The sequence below is a fragment of the Tetrao urogallus genome (assembly GCF_951394365.1).
Source record: "Tetrao urogallus genome assembly, chromosome: 14".
Lineage (NCBI taxonomy): Eukaryota > Metazoa > Chordata > Aves > Galliformes > Phasianidae > Tetrao > Tetrao urogallus.
In genome coordinates, this window is record NC_136827.1 from 11,044,625 (window position 1) to 11,064,268 (window position 19,644).

The 19,644-nt window shown below is 41.9% G+C and overlaps 1 protein-coding gene across 1 annotated transcript in view; it reads right to left on the reverse strand.

The window, feature by feature from the left end:
• Positions 1-19,644, reverse strand: part of SGCD (sarcoglycan delta) — a gene marked incomplete at both ends in the record, with an annotated part of 119,813 nt that overhangs the window by 39,550 nt on the left and 60,619 nt on the right. Inside the window, 2 exons of the mRNA XM_079542162.1 lie at positions 4,771-4,890; positions 7,174-7,261. Of these exons, the coding sequence (XP_079398288.1) occupies positions 4,771-4,890; positions 7,174-7,261 (208 nt within the window). The remainder of the gene's footprint in view (positions 1-4,770; positions 4,891-7,173; positions 7,262-19,644) is intronic.

Here is a 19,644-nt window from a genome sequence, read left to right on the forward strand (position 1 = left end):
TGGCTACAACAGTTACTCAGTCTGCCATAAACAAATCAGCAAAATACCATTTTGAAATCATAATGGCTGCTGTAAAGGGCACTGTGCATGTTCTGACCCATAAATAATCGCTTTGGAAGAAGGGTGCAGGAAGCAAAAATGGGTGGTGAGTTGTTATATTTCTAGCTTACACCACACTCTAAAATGACTGGAACCAGTCAAATGGCTTTGCAGATTCTTTTCATGAAATACTTTTTTCATGATTTTCACGAACTACTCTTGAACTCATTAGAGTTACTCTGCTGTAAATATTGCAGCAAACAAAAGCTGGAAAGAATATACCACAAAGCTACAAAAATTGTAATATTGAGGAAATGTGAACAGAGTTCTCTAACCAGGCTGGTCTTCCAACAGCAGTTCTGCAGGATTCCTCTTTTCCTCCCTTCAAGCTACTTCAAGGCTTTCTATAGATGTTTGTGTACGTGAAGCTTTTGAGACAGCTGGGCAAGTTTGCACAGACAAATCAGTTCACCACACTCATATTAAGTGCTGTTTTTCTCCCATTTAAAGCAAAAGTGCTGCAAACGCTACTAAAAAAATCCTTCCATGAGTACTAAAACTCAGTGCTTATGAATAAAAGGTGCAGCTACTGGTTGGTTACTTGAAGGGAGGGCATGAAAGGTGTTGGCAAGCTCTATGGTTCCAAGATCAAAGGTGCCTTGTAGCCAGCCATGGTACTGGAGAGGGCTGCAATGTGTGGGGCAAGTGGGTCACATATTTGTGGAGGAGCTCCTGCAGTCCTTACACTGGGGGACAAAAAGTACCCTCCTCAAGTTGGGGTTTTCCACATAACCAAACTGTTATTATTGCATGATTTTACAAGAAAAAATTTAGTGAGAACCACATTTACCAAGCACCCAGTGTGGGAATCATTCGGGGAGCAATCCTTGCCTTCATCTGTTGGAGGTAAGGGATCTTGTGGTTTTGTGATTGCTCCTACCCTTATCACAAGCAAGAAAGATCATCTTAAGAATGGTTAAAAAGTGTGGTTGATGTGTAACCAGGCAGCCTGCAGGAACGCATCTTTGCTGTTTTTAGCTCAGCTCATTGCAATGCATGTGCATTCCCTACGAAGCTTAGCCAAAAAGAAAAAAAAGAAAAAAAAAAGGTTTATAAATCCATCATAAATATTAAACAGCAGAGTATACTGGCAAGTTTCCCTGAAAACAAACTTCAAGAAATAATCTCCAAAAAAGATGTCATGGCCCTTGGGAGAACCGACACTGGCATGCCATCAGATGTTGTCTCATAAGGCTAAATTAAGCATCTGACCAGATTTTAATTTCTGTAAAAACTCGTGCTAATTTAAATTGCTTTAGATTTAATTAAAAATGCTTTTGTATAGAGATAATAATGTAACCCTGTTAATTAGTATCAAGTGGCATCTAGAGGGCATATTTAAAAACTAATCCGGAGAATAAATAGAGCTAATTAACAGTCAGAATAATGCTTTATGATTGCCCTTTGTTTATAAATGCAGTAATATTCAACATGCTTATTAAATAAAATTAGTAATTAATAAATATTAAAGTTAATTTTAATGCTCTTTGGTTAAAGAAGTATTTCTTCTGAACCATTTTTCAATCCATCTGAACATGTTTCAATTCTTATGGGGGGAGGAGGCGGGAAGGGGAATCGCTGTATGACAAACCACAGAGAAATTCAATTAGAAGCAGCTCATTCATCTCCCACAGTGCAGACCGTATGGGTTTATGAGCCCACAGGGGATACTGACTAAGGCATGAGTTTGTGTCTACTCGTTCCTTGCCAAAGCAGGCACCACCAGGGCTGTCCCAGGGGAAGAGTGGCAGCAGATTCTGCCTTCAAGATCTCAACGCTGCAAAAGCAAACAAAGAGTTGTGGTTCAGAGGGATGAGGAATGCTCTGAGTTCTATTGTAGTATCATTTAAAAATGATGACGTGCTCAAATTCTGCAGGATGGAGGACTGTAAAAGCAGGCGGTGCTAGAAGTGATCATGTGTTGCCATCCTCTCCCCTGACAAGAGTGGAGGTGACGGCTGGGCAATCGCATGAACCCACAGATGAGCTTAGAAGAAAAAGGGCAGGCCAGATTTGGCAGAAGATTCAGTTTCCACATGACTTTTTACGGGCAATCATGAGCTCCTTCTGAGTCAGCTGGGCCAAGGCAGCTGCTGGGCTTTGAGCAGAGCAATGGGACCTTGTGCTGGTTCTGGAAGAGCTCACGTAGATGTCATGAGAGCTGACCACAGCGGTAGGGCTCAGAGATGTCCCTGTCCTCAAACAGAAGTTCCCATTATCTTCCAGTCTCACCTATGATGGCAAATTTGAAGGGATCCACTAAACCAAATACAATCACTGAAGTAGTTCCATCTGCATCATGCACACAAAGAGAATCAGCTCTGTCTTTCTGTATTGTTTAGTGGTTAAAAATCAGAAATAACACCTTCCTGCCTGCCCCTTCCCCCAAAAAACCAAACAACAACAACAAACAACAACAAAACCCAACCAGAAATAAAAGGCACTTTCATTTGGTTATTTGCATCCACACTGTGTAATTTTTGAAGCCTCATCAAATGCAACATATGTCCTACTTGTATCTGCTTGTTATCTAAATGCTGTATATTCCTCCCTTTTTCGATGCCTTGTTAATGATGAAAAACCCTTTAGCTACTCAGTGCAGAGTCCATTTCAAAAAAACAAAGCTCCTCTTCTGTTATGTCAAGGCTTCAGCATTACTTTGTAGAACAAACTTTCAGAATCCACTTTGAAGAGCACACAAAGAAAACAGTAATTATTGTTAACAAGATTAGAAGCTAGCCACAGGTCCAATAACTGATGCTCTAACCTCTGCAAGATGACTTTCATGCCAGATTGCAGACACATGCTTCCCTCTGTGACAAGTACGTGTTCAGCCATAACAAGAACAAGTCGAGATTATTTACATAGTGTAGATAGGTGTCAGCAGACACGTACCGGCAGCACCTGAGATCCCAAACACCAGAGAAATGATCAAAGGAATTTGTCTGTGTACTACAAGTTGGACTAGCCTCAAGTGCAGACAAAAGCACTGGAAGAAATATGAACATATGGTATAACACTTCCCAGCATGGCAAACAGCCATGGCAACCACTTTTGGAGATATAATTAGATTGGGGAAGCAAAGCTGGAGAAAAACAAAGCCAAGCATGAACTCTGAAAGCATTTCAGCTCAAGGTCGTTGAAATATTTGCCGTGTAACATCATCTGTGATAGCATTCTACCTTTTCTTTTCTGATTGCTCTGCAATGCCAAATAAACCCTGAGAAACACAGTTGAAAATAATAAAAATGAAAGTGCACTACAGCGGTTAGTAATACTTCTGATGCTGTTTATTCTGGAGACTAAAACAAGGCAGGAACTCAAAATAACTATCAAAAATAATTGCTGCTTTCTCCAGAGCAGAAAGCAAATAAAAGCAATGTTTTTACAGGTACGTAATCTGGAAAGGAGTATACTTGTGACTTGTAAACAAAAGTTCTGTATTTTTTCAAAGAACCAATGACATAAGTCTTTCTCATTTAAGATCATTGCTCTGAATTCATCTGCCCTGCACAAAGACTGCACGATTTGGGAGTTCAGAAGGGCACCGTGTGAAGGGGATTTGTGGTCCACGTGCATTGTGACAAACACTCCCCAGCTCTGAAACAACACCACATGAATTTGGAATGATCTTTTTCAAAGTTTTCTACTGAAAAAGATGCTGCAAATTTTTTCAACCTTTATCCCATGAAGCTCAGCTAACTCGGGTATAACTGATGGCTAAACTGGCCCACTGTGTACCAACAGTGACTTGCAATTTGAAAGGGCTACAGCTGCCCTTTCTAGAAACAGGAAACCATCTGGAACAGCACAACACCAACCAGTGAAAAAAATAAGGGTTGGATATGACATTTTATTCATGATACCCAGACTCTGCAGCCCTCATTTTAAGCTCCTTTCTGTATACATAGGGTTCAGTGCAGGGGAATTGGACTAGGTGAACCTCAAAGGGCCATCCCAACTCAAGTGATTCTCTGATTAACTAACAATACACCATCTAATACGGAGTAAATAACAATAATTAAAAATACTATATATCATTCTAATCTCCTTCATTGATCCTTCCATTTTCAGGAACTTACTAGAGAAGTAAGGAGGCTGTAGCACTGATAACACAGGTTTCTCCTCCCATGCAGGAGACATTTAAGCATATCCCTGAGCATAGCTGGAGGTGGCTCAGAGATGAACAACATGGTCTTACATCTGGGTAAGAAAAGCTTAAGCAATATGAAGGGCAGCAAAGCATTCAGATAATGCATACAGGATCTTAACTCATATTGACTTTTCTGCCGCAGGTCTCTTTACTGTTTGCTTTAGGATGAAGGAGAAGCTGCTGATGAGCGGGAGATTAAAAATACAAAACATTCCCTCTTCACAGAGATACTGGTTGCAGCCATGGAAGCATTGGTGCAGTGAACCCACACTGTCCCAGGCCCAAGAGATAAAGTCATCTACTTTCCAAAGATGGTCTATATGTTGTACAAGTTAAGAAACTCCTCAGATAGAAACTCCTGGCCCTAATGTGTCTGGGAAAGATTCAAAGCAATAAAGACAGTGAACAGCTTGTATCCAATAGAAGCCTTCCACAAACGTGAAGGAAAGTCAGGCAAAACGATTCCAAAATTTGAAGAGGTATATATTAAAAAAGTGATTTAGTGAGTAATCTCTTACCTAAAACTCTCAATCTCTCTGCTCCAACTACCACTTCGTTGTCATCTGCAGAAAACAGCAATTTTCCAGAGAGGGTTTTCACCTCAAATTTTTGGCTGTGTGCTTCCACTGCTTGGGGACCTAGAGAGAAGAGACTCAGCATAAGCTTTGAGTGAAAGTGGAAGAAAACCAAGTAGCAGTCTCCATACACTTAATAACCCCATTTGCTGAGATGACTCTAATAGCTCTGCAGACACAGCCTGCATCCAATACAAGAAGCAATGCCTGTGTGTTATAGAGGGTGGCCACTCCATAGGAAAGGGTACCCAAATAACCTTCAACTATTTCTACTTATGATGTTGTTTAATGCTTATGTATGCCTTAAATTGCCATTAAGCTTGGCATGGCTGGGAAATTTCTACCAAAAGACAGAAACACAAATAACAGTGATTGCACCCAGCTACACTTGGAGAGCAGTGGTTCACCTCTCTTGGATCGGTGCTGCACTGTAACAGATTCTTGCTTTCGTGCCTGCTAAATATGATACTGCTGTCATGCATAGTCCAATGAAAAAAACCAAGCATAACACGAAACACAAAGAAACAACAGCCAGAAGCAAAACTATAAGAGTGCTTTGCTTTAAAGCTGCAGTTTAAGCTTGGTCCCACCCCCCCAGGATGATCAACCCTGGGACCATTGCCCTCCTGGCCCTGCAGAAGAATGAGCCACGAAGGGAATGGAACTGAGCCATGTGTAGGCTGAATGAACAGCATGGTCTCCCACATCTCAGAAAGTTTTTAGACGAGCAAAACTTTCCCTCTGAGCTCTTATTTTAATTTCACTGCTTCTCCTGCAGGCTGCTGCACGGTGCAGTGCTGAGAGCCTCTAGGCAAAGTGTGCTGTTGTGGAACCTGATAAACATCAGCTGCCCAAACAGCAATTCTGTGCAGATCTGTAGCTCAAACACTACAAAGAGCAGACCCTCTGTTACCTGACCTCAGCTAAGCTTCACACAAATTGCCATCTTAAGGCTGCACACAGCCCAGAACAAATCCCAGCCTCCCTGCAACGTGCTACTATGCAAGAAAGTGACATCACTTAGCTTTAGTCCTGCCACCTTCCTGATGAGTCTCATTTCTCCAAAGTGAGTACTTTCTTAAAGGCAGTTTCTAACCCCCACCTGTACCCAGTGTTTGCCTGTGTTAGCATCACAGCACACAGACTCATATGCAGCGTCTGGACTACAGAAAAGTGAGACCCTTGTATATCCGAGTCTGCAGAAACACTTGAAGATCCTGCAGCCATCCTGAGAAAATAACATACTTTTGAGTTTTAAATTTGATTTATATCTCACTAATTAACTGCCTCCATATTCATCAATGCAGCACGTGCTATGTGGGACCACATTTTCCCTCCACTTGTGAACCAAAGCTGTTCCAAATGTAGAAATGCTCTCAGTGCAGGACATCACAACAGGGACATCACACTGACTGTGTCCTTCCAAATTCTCCTGAAAAGGAGGTGCTTAGGGGAACCACATTTCCCCTTGTAAGTATATGCAGAACCAACAAACTAAACAAGTTCTGAACGTGAGAATCTGTGAGTTTGGGGTTGAATTTATTCCCTTCCTCCAGGCAGTTTTCACGCATGACACATAAACCACTGCTTTCTGAAGTGGCATATTTAATTATTTAATACTGTGACTAGAAGCCAAACTGTTATTTAAGCAAACCAAACAACTCAGCCTCATGCAGAAACAGCATGTTTATGGATTACTGGCTCTGCCATGCAGCAATACTTCTCCCAGTCCCTAGATAAATCTCAATAAATAAATATCTATCCTATATCATATATACATATTAGTATTTCAAACTCTTTTAACCCAAACTACGCATGCATCTATTCAAAGGCTGCTGTGCACTGGGGACTTATGAAACACCCATTTATCCATCAAACACACTAATGTTTGGGAGAATCAGTGTTCTTCATCTGAAAGAGGCATAAAAAGCAATAAATTGCCCAGGGTTCAAAACCAGCCACAGTCAATCAGCAGCGTTCCCAAGATCTTAGGTAAGCTAAAAGAGTCTCAAGAAAATCCTGCGCCTGCCAGGACAGAGATGTCAGCCTGCATATGTTCTTCTTGACCCCAGAGTTGTACAGCTAACCTTTCTGTCTCTGGATTGGCTTTCAAATGAAAACGATGGTCTGCTTCGTTATCAGACAGCACCAGCCAGCTGCCTGTCTCCAGCACTGCTTTCATGTCTCTACCTTTGTTTCTACAAAGCAGAGCAAAGTTTCCATTTGTTCTTCACTAAGACACCTGGGCTCCCCTCCGGCGAGCTGTGTGAAGCCAGTGCAGCATCCCACAACACACCTGCTTTCATCTCTCTGCAACAACTCCATGCAGCCTTTCCCCCTCCTTACCTGTTACTAGGCGAGTGAGGACTTTTGTCTTCTCATTGAGGATGTTCACTGTAACATTTCTGGCAGACTGGAAGTATAGTGGGTTGCCCTGGAACGAGACCACAAGAGCAAGTATGTGAGATGGGGACAGCTGCATGGCTAGGGACGGGGTGAGGTGCAGGTTCAGCTGCTTTTGCCCTTATGTTGATCTGTGCCTGTCTCATCATTGCACAGTACTGATGTAACTCAGAATAGAAATGAGCTTAACCGAATGTGGCAGCCAAAGGTGCCCAGAGACAGGCAAATTTCCTTTCCCACTGCTTTCCACACTGCACACAAGCATACTGGTGCAAGGGGAGTTTTCTGAGGCTCTTTATATTTGTGTTAGTTCCTGATCATGAAATCATGGAATCATTAAGGTCGCAAAGACCTCTAAGATCCTCTAGTCCAACTGTCTACCCACCAATATTGCTCACTAATTCATGTCCCTAAGCACCAAATCTCCCTGCTTCTCCATGTTTATTGTCCAAGATAAAGCCACAGCCCACACCTCTGTTTGGCTCAGAAAACATCCCAAAGACTACCCATGTTTTAGGGATAGTCAGCTTTATTGCCAGTATGTGCCACCCAGCTTTCTATCTTAAGATGTGCAGGTGATGCTAGATCTGACCTGAAGTTTGTGGTATTTTGGGAGGCTGGTTACAGCAGTGCATTTCAGAGTCAAACCTGCAATACTGCACATAGCCTCAGATGACTCCAACACTATGTACATGCATGGACATGTGTTTTTGTGCCCAGGGAGCTGTGAATGAGAAAACCTTGCTAACATGCACTAAGTGCTTTTGGTCCCAGAGCATTTATGAGCCATCCAGCAATTAGAACCACGACCATGGAGACTGGGATGCTTCAGACCAGACCCATCCCATCAGGTCTGGAGATAGGATCATAGAAACATTAAGTCTGGAAAAGATCTAAGATCACCAAATCAACCATCAACTCATCCCCTCTGTGCCCACTAAATGCAACAAGACATGAAGCCTATCCCTCACTTGACTGCTCACTTGACCGCACCAATTTCTGCCTATTTTTCCCATTTATGCTTTAAATGCACCTGTGGGAAAGGATCTAGAGCAGCTGTTAACACACTGGAGTCATGCAGCTACCTGGCACCATCCGACTCAGGTATTTCTCCCACAGAACGAAGCCAAAGGAAACCCACAGTGAAAACCATCTGGCTCCTTCTGTGTGCAAACACATCCAAGACACCTGGGAATCTGTGTTTCCTCCAGGCAGCCCCAGTCCTCACGGCTAGATTTTCTAGGGCTATTAGCCACCTAGGGCACTAACATGGGGTGAGTCCAACCTAAATCAGCCACAAGTCTAATGTGTGAGGTAGAAATTCACTGCCAGCAGTTCTTGGTAATGTCTAAAGCAGGCAGCTGAATAAACTCATTAATCAGCTAAGCCAGAGGATTAGCAGAGGGGGTGCAGCAGCAAGAAAAACAGCAAGGAAATGAAAATTCTGTGCCTGTGCACTTCTTACACTGCGCTTTCTTCCCAATGTTTCAGAATCTTTCCATTAGGAATGAACATTCAGGACAGGGTGTGTAGGTCAGGCATGTTCTCAAATTTATAAGGAATATAATTAATATTTGTATAGATGTTTTCTGGATCATGGCAAAAGAATTAGGCTGTTTGCATATAAAGCTTAATAGGAGCACAGGGATGAACTCTTTGGAATCATGCACCAGAGCTTCAGTTGCTCTGCAGAGGCAAAGAGTTCCCTGCAGCAGTGAAAATAAAACTATAAAACTCACCCCAAAGAATGCTACACGTGCACAAATATTCATGACAATTTCATCAAGATCATCTGGTCCAACTCCCCTGCAATCAGCAGGGACAAATACAGCTAGCAATGATTGCTAAAGATTTTGCTCTTTTTTTAATTCACTTTGGGTTCTTCTACCAAGCACCTGGGAATTAATGTTGATGACTATTATATGGTTAATGGCAGAGTAAAAAAGATGGCTTCACTTGAAGACCCGCTTCCTCTGACATTAATTCTCTGCAGCCCTGACCACTGAACCTAATTTGAACACCACTAGAAACAGCAGTTTACTGCTACGTTTTCATTTTGCATGTATAGATGAAAGGTATTTTAAAGACAAATAGCTACAACATACATAATCTGGAGTCACAGATGGGACTGTAATCACTATGAACACTTCTGTAGCACAGAAAGGTCACGTTTTTGACTTGCACCATTTGACTTTTTTATGGAGTTAAGCAAGTAGATAAAGTGTTTTGAAAAGGCCAGGAAACCTCCTAGGCCAAATTAAGGTAGGAAAAATTATTCAAACCCCAGGACTGGTTAACTTTAAAACTCTGCTACTGATCTGCATAACAAGAGATTCACTACAGAAGCACTACTATACAAGCCAAGTGTAGCAGAAAAAAGGCTGCCCCAAAGAAGGCTTACAAGATGAGCTAAGAGCTGGTATCCATCTAATGAAGACTTAAAATACATAACCAGAACCTGAAATATTCATCCCAGCACAGTCATCTCATTCACTGCTTCAGATTCATGCAGCTTTTGAAAAAAACGGAATTTCTCTAATGGAAGAGTTATATTTTTATTGGTCTGCAGAGAAGGACCATTTCAAGTATTTAATGCAATGCCTGCTCTCATTTCCATAATTCTTCTTCCATTAAGAAATGAAAATAGATGAAAAAGAAAAACAAAAAAACATTTCCTTTTGCTGAAAATCCTGGAGATTTAGTGTCCATCATCTTCTGCTTACAAAGGTAACAACATGACATATTTTACATACTGAACTCTTGAAAATTTTCCCATTGCAAGTTTAGCAATGATGCCAGCTTCCTTCAATCACACACACAGAAATTAATAGACCAAAAAGCATTAATTCAGTCTTAAAGTGGTTAGAAATCATAACTGAAAAGGGGAAACCTTCCAATTCTCTTAGCATTTCATGTTATTGTGACATGAAGTTAAGCTTTCTGGTGCACTTCAGCAAGTGAAAATCTAGATCAATAAGGCATCGTAGAATCATAAAATCCTGAAGGTGGGAAAAGACTGCTGAGCCCATCTAGTCCAACTGTCAACACAGCACCACCATGCTCACTACCCCATGGCCCCCAGTGCCTGTAAAGGACCAACAAAAACCACATTCTGACTTTCTGGGGTGTGCTTGGTATGTGTGCTGAAATCACGGACTTTGCAGACCTAAAGTTAGAATACGAGCATGCAATAAATAGCCATGACTGTAATAATAACACTACAAATACATACCACATATACAAGATACACCACATTTCTGAAGTATAGTGGGCAATAATCCAGGTCAGAACCTTTCTAGATAAATAATATCAAAGAAATTACACATATGTTACTCTTGGACATGATGCAAAGAAAACTGAAATGAACTGAAAACTGGATGTAATGCTCTTTCGAGTTTAGAAAAATAGAAAAAAGAATCTTCTTCTGTTTGTCTATCAGTATGTCTAAAAGCAGTTCCACTCAATTCTTCAGGAAAGCATTTTTTGATGAAATAAATCTAGTATTTCAGATCACACAACAATCCCACATATTTCCCTGCCTGCATGCTATCTGATGTACTGAGAAATCTTTTTCTGTCATTTGCTCTTCACTTCTATCACAAATACTATGCTAAGGTTTCCCTGCCCCTCTCTTAAGCACTGCTCCCAGTCCAGGTGCTGGGATTAGCATGCTCTTCATACTTGGATTTGGTTGTTGAAACTTTAATCTCCTTACAATGGCCATCTATGAACTTCACTGCTGAAGAGTTAGCAGAGCTATAGCTCATGTTCAAGGCATCCTGTGGCACTGCACTGAACCACAGTCTCTCATTTAACTGCCTGTGCAACTCGCAGACCGAATTAGCAGCCACTCCTTTCTGACACCATTTTACACTGCAGGTTCTTTCAATGCTCACTTGGATCATTCTGTTGGTGAAACAGAGCTGCTGACATTGATGGGAATAGGATACATTCTTTTCTTTCTTCAGGTTTGCTTATTTGCTTATGACATGTTTCAAGCTTTCTCCTTGCAAGATACTGATCCTGCACTGGGTTACGATTCCATTCACAGAACCATACATTCATTAAGACTGGAAAAGACCACCAAGGTCATTAAGTCCAACCACCAACCCATTACCCATGCCCACTAACCATGTCCCTCAGTTTCTGGGCACAGGTGAGGCTGGGATCCTTTGAGGACTATTTCTCCATTTCCAGCCCACCACAAACCTACTGTTTACCTTTGCAGGAAATCTTAGGCAGCAAACACTCATCATTCTGCCTATTACATCAACACTTCTTCAACAGCAGACTCAATGCAAATGTTTGCATACAGAAAAGAAGCAGCCACACCTATTTCATAGATTAAAATGTGGAGCATACACTGCAGAATGAAGGATTTGAATAGTTCAAAAAATATGTCAAAACAGTGTAGCTTGCTTAACCACTAAGCAGGGAGGTATTCAGTAAAACACAGAAGACTGCAAAAGGTATCAATTGATTGCTAGGCTAAACACATGGCAAACAAGCCCTAACAGCTCACTGGGTGTTTTTCTCTGGCTCACTTCTGGAAGAGATGCTAAAATTGCATAGATCAGAGACCAAAAGAGAAAAAACACTCTGGCAACCCTTATTTACAGCTGAAGCAATCCCAGCTAGTGCAGTCTTTAAGGAAATTCAATAACAGATATTTTAGGAATCATTCAAAGTATGTGGAAATCTTTTTAAATTTTAACAGGCAATTTACAAATAATGCATCACAATCAATGTCCTTCTATCTTGGGTGGTTAAAAGCAATAGCTTTGATTTGATCTTATGGATTCAAAGAGTCTGCACAGTAATTGCACATGAAGCTTGTGGAAATAATGAAAATGTTGAATTTCCCGCTGGTTTGAAAAACGTAACGAGAAAAAATAAAATATTAAAGCTTCATCCAAGTTGGAGAGGAATAGTCTGGAGATGCCACTCAGAGCTCCGTTTTCTCAGTGACATACAGAAGAACCTCTCTGCTCTGTATGTAGCCAGGCTGTCAGAGGGCAAAACCACCTTTTCTGGAGACCAACCAGGCAACCTGCAATGAGAGCAGAAGCATTCCTTCACCTGGCTGAGAGCCACAAACAGCCCCTCCAGTTCTCTGTACCCTTGAGTGCTGTTTTGAAGAGCTGCTGATAACGTATTTGCAGGGGCTATAACAAATGCATTCCTTTTATGATGTCCAAACACTCCTACTATTACTGCTACATGTAATAACTACTAATAACAGAGCTAACAGCAGTGATACATACCCCTCTGCATTGTGTTTCCTTGGGTAGGGACAACACAGAGCCTCATTAAAGGAGAGGGGGTTGAGTCCCGAGGAGGAAAAAAAAAACATTGCAGCTTCTTCTTGTAGGCACTGAGTTAAACTAGTTGCAAACATCTCTCCTGAACAAAACCTTGGATGAGCAGTGATTTAATCTGCTTCCAAACAGTGCATCCAAATAGACCAAATCAGCGTCATACAGTGGTGCTGCAGACATTAAATTTCCCCCCAAGAGTCTTGTTATTTTAAGATACTCGACAAATGTTTGTATAATGCTTAATCTCTTCTCTTAAAAGATCATTGGGAAATCCTGACAGCAATTCCTTGTGAAGACTGGGATAGAGGAAACAGATTGGAATAACCAAGATGTAACTTGTAGCTTGTCTGGGCTGAGCACACAAAAAGATAAACAGCTTCACCCAGAACTTACCTTCAATCAGATAAGGGCACATTTGCTGGCAGATAGTATAAGTCTACCCTGCCCTCTGCTTTGGCTCTACTTGCTTTGTTACTGGACAGAAAGCAGCAGAGAATTATAAAATCATAGCGTAACTCAGGTTGGAAAAGACCACTAAGACCATCTAGTCCAACTGAGGACCCATCCCTACCACATCCACTATCTGTGTTCTTCAGTGCCACATCTCCATGTTTCCTGAGAACCTTGAGTTTACAATGAGTTGCAATGACCCCACCATTTCCCTGGGCAGCTTGTTCCTGCTAGAAATCTCCATTTTTTGGTTCATTTCAAACTTCAATTCCAAGATGACTGTTGATACGGACAAGATTAAATTAGTATCACTGATCCACTTTTGTGTGTTCCAATATGACTACACATCCAGCAGAGGAAAACACCATCGAAACTCTCATTGAAGGCCATTAAATGCAGCTTCCTAACCACAAGATGCCCAGAACGCTCTACGAGCACAGATCAAACAAAGCATGCACTGCATTCCCCCAGTTCTGCCTTGGAGCATGCCTTGAAAATCTCAGGGGGACCCCCAAAAAATGGAGGAGTGAGGAAACAATCAGGTAAAGAAACCTTCTGAATTCCCAAGAGATGCTGCTGAACAAGAACTGGCACCTCCACGAATCACAGCAAACCTCACCAGAACATCGTACAGACATTGCACACTTGAAAAACAGAGCACTGGGCAGCATCTGCCTTTGGTTGTGTCAACCAAGACAAGAAGACAGACTTGGGAGTATCCAACAGGACCCTAAGGTTCCACTTAGCAGCAGCCCAGCTTTCATCTGCATCAACTGAGACCCTGCACTTCATGCCAAATTGCAAATCAGCCACCACTGCTTCTATTTAAGTTGCCATACAAAAGAAAACCAACAGATCCTCCTCCTGCTTCTGATAGAGCTCCTCATAATAAGAACAGGATTTGTCCAAGAGCCTTCTGGAGCAAAAATTTAAGTCACGTAGCTAAATCCCCAGGTGCTAGATTGAAAACATCCTTTAATATTATTTGAACATACTTTTTGTTGTTTAATCATCGAGTCTCTGCTGATCTTGACTTTGTCCTTCAAATGGCTGAGTAAAATGTTCATGTAACTAAATCCCTTTTTTTAGTAAAACTTCTGATTTGACAGTGTAAGCTTTCCATAACAGAATGAAAGCAAACTGTGGATGGAATTGATAACAAACAGATTAAAATGAAAGCTACAAAATGCCCCTGTATGTGTTATGTTTCTTTCTAAAGACAACTTCTTTAAGCAAGGAGGCAATGGGTTCAGTGCAGAGGTAACAAAATGTGGTCTGGACCCTCTTGTTCCTAGAAATAAACTCTTTCCACAAGTGTCACACACCCAAGTCATGTAGCCTGGATCAGTGACAGAGCTGACACAGCCTTGACCTGCAGTTGGCATTCAGGGACACAGGTCTAGAAAGTCATGGGCTGACTCAACATGCTGTATTCTAACCTCTGATATTTTTTAATTACTCAAATGCTTAAAGCAAAGTATTCAAGTCCCTTCTATGCAAACAAAGTATGGTCACGTTTGCAGAAAGATACACTGTGAAGCTCGGAAAAGTAAAAGCACGGTGTTCCCACCCAATGTGACACATTTTAACAGCATATGTACTACACATGTTAGAGTTCTATGTCCAATACTACAAAGCCCCCTCTTTTATGGCACTTCTTAAAGTTTGTTTTAATGACGAAAGGAACAAAAGATAAATTTCCCACTGCTGCATTAAAGCAATTACATCTCTGACTCTTCTTTTAAAGTGCAAAGAAGGCAGGTCTGTGATGTGAGATCTAAATGACTAGATTCTGCTTTTGGATGGCTACCCAAAGGGTTTTTTACGTCCTTCAAAGTGATTTATTTTTGGCAGTCCAGGGGTTCCTCTCTTTAGAAGAAATCCTGTAACGATCTCATGCAACAACAGCGCTTAGAGTGCATGGCTGCTTCTGCAAGATGCTTAATCAGCTGCTGTGCAGCTGAAAGTTGTCTGAAAACTACAATGAACCATGTCTGCTGACACTAAAAACAATATAAAAAAGATCCCCAATGGATTACATCTGCATCAACTTCTTTGTTATCCTTTTTTATTTTTTTTTTTTTACTTTGCTGGCTCATAATACAAAGAAAAATGCAGACAGGATGACAATAAATAGCCATATACATAAAACTGTGAGCATTGGAATTCTGTTCTGTGTCTGTAGGGGTGGGAAATCTGGATTTGTAACATCTGAAGGTTGCTGCACTTCTACAAATCTTTCTGAATTGGCAAGGTCTCAGATGATCACTACCTGCCTGGGCTGGGACCTGAAAGAATTGGATACACTGCAGAAATCCTCCAGCCAGCCATTCCCAGACAACACCCGAGGAGAAGAGAACAGTACAGATTATACAGTGACCAAACAGTTCCAAAAATGCTTCAAGCATTTTATGTTATATTGGAGGGGATCAAAGGTGCTCAGAGGGTTAACTGCATTGCAAGGAAGCAGCTCTTCCTCATTCAGACTAAGCAAGATGAGAGCGATTGTAATGCTCTGAAACAGGATAGCAGCACATTAATCACCACTGGAAATTAACTGGGCATTCGTTATTGCAATTTATTTAAATCTTTCTTCAGAGAGACCTAAACACAGCGGCTGCTCATATTAGACCAAGAGGGAGCTCATACCAACCCAATCCTGCACGCAGGAGGTATGGTAGCCGCACGACTATAGCTCTGTGTGAAGGTACAGCCTATTTCTGCCTCGGGCTGTCCTAGCTATGGTCAGACTTCAGTGGTGACAGATCTCCTGCTGATACACTGTATGCATGCACTGGGCAATAGGAAGGAGGGAGGGAACTGAGGAGAGCTCTGCTGAGGTTCAAAATATTCTAAATCACCCAGCTCTATAGCTACCACAACGCTTGTAACTTTTACTCCAGACAAGTGTGCAGATCTCTGTTCATGTGTTTTCATTTTTATGGCCTTTCTGGTATGCCTGCTGCCTGCCTTAGACATCTTTTAAAACTACTGGTAAATCATACCTCACTATGTTTATATGCTTTTTAAAGACAATATTACAATTATACAGAACAAGTGGTTTCTGATTTATTTTCTCTTACTCTCAGCATTACTTGGACCACAGCACAACTAGAAACCATCAGAATCTCAGTCAGTCACTGCGCTGAATATATATATATATATACACTTTTCAGAGTACCTGTTGTTACTACAAAGAAGGGAATGATAATATTTTCCAAAAGCCTGATTCATCAGAGACACCTGGGTTCTGCAATGCTTGCAGCACTTTTGAAGCACTGTTACTGCACTGCATAATGCCAATATATAGAGATATTTTTCTCCTGTAAGTTTACTAACATGGCTACCTCTAAGCATTGATAGTACAAAGAGAAATGTTTTCAAACTAAAAGAGGAGAGATTTAGGAAGAAGTTTTTTACGATACAGGTGGTAAGGCACTGGCACAGGTTGCTCAGAGAGGTGGCAGTGCTCCATCTCTGCAGACCCAAGGTCAGGCTGGAGGGACTCTGAACACCTGGGGAAGCTGTGCGTGTCTCAGTTCAGTGCAGGGGGGTTGGAACAGATGGGTTTCAGTGGATCCTTCCAATTCAAAACAATTCTGTGATTCCTTTGAAATCAAACTTTCCTTTGTGTTGGGTCATGGATCACTTCTGGTATTAAGGTTATAGATGGCCACGCCAAATTATGTATGCACGCACAACACAAAACGCAGACAAAATCCTCACAGAGGCCCCTGATGTTACCAAAATTCAGCTGCTGCTAGTAAGAGTGGAATACACTTCCATCTGTCTGGACTGGGAAAAAGAATTCATGAGGCTCTGATTCATCTGCAGCCATATGCTGATATGCAGAAAATACTCATGGACACACAGACATATGCGAGGTAGCCAGCACCAGAAATCAAATCAATCACAGATCACAGCATGTGATTTGCCTAATTATGAGTAGCACCTCACATTTTTTATCGACGCAAAAAGCGCTTTGTGAATGAGCAGATGGCATTGCTATGGGATGGCACCGTCCTCAGCATTTGCAGATGCAGAGCATTTACACAGCATGATGAAAAAATGACACAACACAAGCTGCTTCCTGGGAAAAAAGATTCAAATTGAACAAGTGTCACCAAACAAAATACACGTATTTATTGATGTTCTGAACTTATCTGATCCAGCCTCTCTCCTCAAATCAAATACACACTCGCAGGCCAGGGAGTGATGCTATCTACACATCATTAAAGTCTCTTAGATAGAACTGTCACGTGTGCTGTCTAGCATAGAAAAGCAGAGATGGAGACCAACTTGAGTCTAGTTCCAACCCGCAAACAATTTAAATCCACACAAGCAGAATCAATAGGAAGAAGCCCTGCAGAGAAAGCAATTACACGGCAAAAGCAACTATATTACAGCCCGGTTACGGCTGGAAGGCAGGATGCAGAAGGCCATCCTCGCTGCTGTGATTACCCAGTGGAGCTCTCTCCAATACATCTGGTCTGTGAAGCGACAAGGGTCAGCCCAGACACGTTCCTGCAATCAGAACATTTCTGCTTCTGGACTGCTGTTACAATTATAGGGCTCTTCATGATGAGACCTGTCCTCCAGGTTTGCCATGTGCCAGGGGCAAACGTTGATCTGTGCATTGGGAAATCGGTTTGAAGGGCTCAGTGTGCTCTGCTTTTCAATTGTGTTGTGGGTGTACTAATCACATGTCTAAGAACTGCAATTATTTATTAATTGGACACCATGCATTTGCTACCTTACAGGACACAAAGAAAGATCATGTGACCATTCCTGAGGATAGAAAACTGAGATTTCTATTCAAATTCTTGTTTTTATTTCTGGTTTGTCTTTTTTTTTCTCTGGTTCTTCTCTCTGGTTTGTCTGTTTTTATTTTCCTATCTTTTTGTTCCCCCCCCCCTCCCCAAGCAGTTCCAGGCACACACTCTGGTGTGACAGATTTGAAGCAGCTACAAAATGATTGATGAAAAACATATTTTGGCCTTGTTGTGGGAATGCTTTCTGTACAAATACACTGAGTTAACTCTGTAGGGGCATATGTGGGAAAGCAGGACACAGAGAATGGCTGGGCCCATGATCATGCCTCTGACAGAAAAGTAATTTCATCTGCTTTAATTATGATGCGGGGTTACTGCGTTGCACACATATTTGCACAGGTTGGTTTTGAATTTCTTTTTTTCTCACCACTTTGTTTCTGAAATGATGGATACTTTGCTTTCAGAAGGATGTTTTGTCTGTCTGCATGACCAGACAGAGACATCCCTGCAGAAATAAACACTGGGGCCCAAACCATGCGGTAACATCCATGTGTGAGTTGTTGTCAGACAGGAGGGAGAACTGAAAATTTCTGTCCCAGGAGATGCAGAACATGAAGCAGGCAGGGCAGCACTAGACCTGAAGAGAGAAAATGGCAGATGCAGCTAAGTAAATGACATGACATGGAACTGAAATGGAGGGAAGATGCTAAATCATGCTGAATGCTGCTTCACAGAACATGTGCATCTACAGAGATAACGTGACAGCAGATGTCTGACCAGTGGGACCCTGCATGAGCAGTAACAGGAAGCTCTGTGGTGAGATTTGACTGCATCTTGCAACTGCCATTCAATAGACACTCTTGGGTATCAACTTCAAGGCTAAGAGAGCAGAAGAACGCACGGTATTGCTGATGAGCAAAAATACATCCTGAACCAACAGCCCTGGGGGCCAGGGAGTGGTACTTCAGTAGAAGTCAGGCTCTCAGAAAGAGCAGCAGATGCTTTTTCCATGCCTGGAAGAAGACAAGAATGTTGTTTGGGGAAATGGTGAATAATGGCAAATGCAGCCAGAGAGATGAGGATGTGTGAAGGTAAAATAGAGCACAGGAGACACATAAAAGCCCAGAGCCAGCATTACTCTTTGGGCAATCAGCAGGGTGGCTCAGTCCGACTGGTCGTTGCCACAGAAGACATCTGCCTCCTGATTTTTTTATTCCTGAAGTTCTTTCAAAACTCTGCAGGAGCAAAATGGATCAGTGAAGACATCCAGTCAGTGGCTCCCACCAGGAATAGGTGCAAGGAGGGTCCTGACTGCCTGCTCCTCTTCCTCCTACTTGAACTAAGCTACGTTTCCCAGAATGTTGCATAATAGATAATGCTGCAGAGAAATAGAAAGCCTGCTGCCCTCTCAGCTGTGCACAACATCAAGGTTTATCATTTATAAATAACAATTGGGATCCGAAGGAAACGCACACATAGCAGAAGTCACTTTACAGCAGCAGCTGGGGATTTCAGGAATGCAGCAGCATTGCAGATCCAATACTTGTTGCATGGACTTTATGAAAATAGTGAAGGATGTCCTCCTAAATCCTGGAAGGGATAGGCTGTGAACACTGAGACATAGGAAGCAGAAGAGGAAATGTGTTTAGGTTCATCCCATTAATGACAGCCATGGCTCTCTGGAAACGAAGTCATCAAACAACCTAAGGTTAATCTTGACCTCTAACAGCAATTTGCATGCATTTTGATTATAGGCTATTTGGCCATTCCCTGTGTGCCTTCACCTGTGTGAACAACACATCAGTTTATCTGCTTCAAGGAAAATATCAATTGCTCTACGGCAATGAACAGCTACGTCTATTTTGTACTTCTAG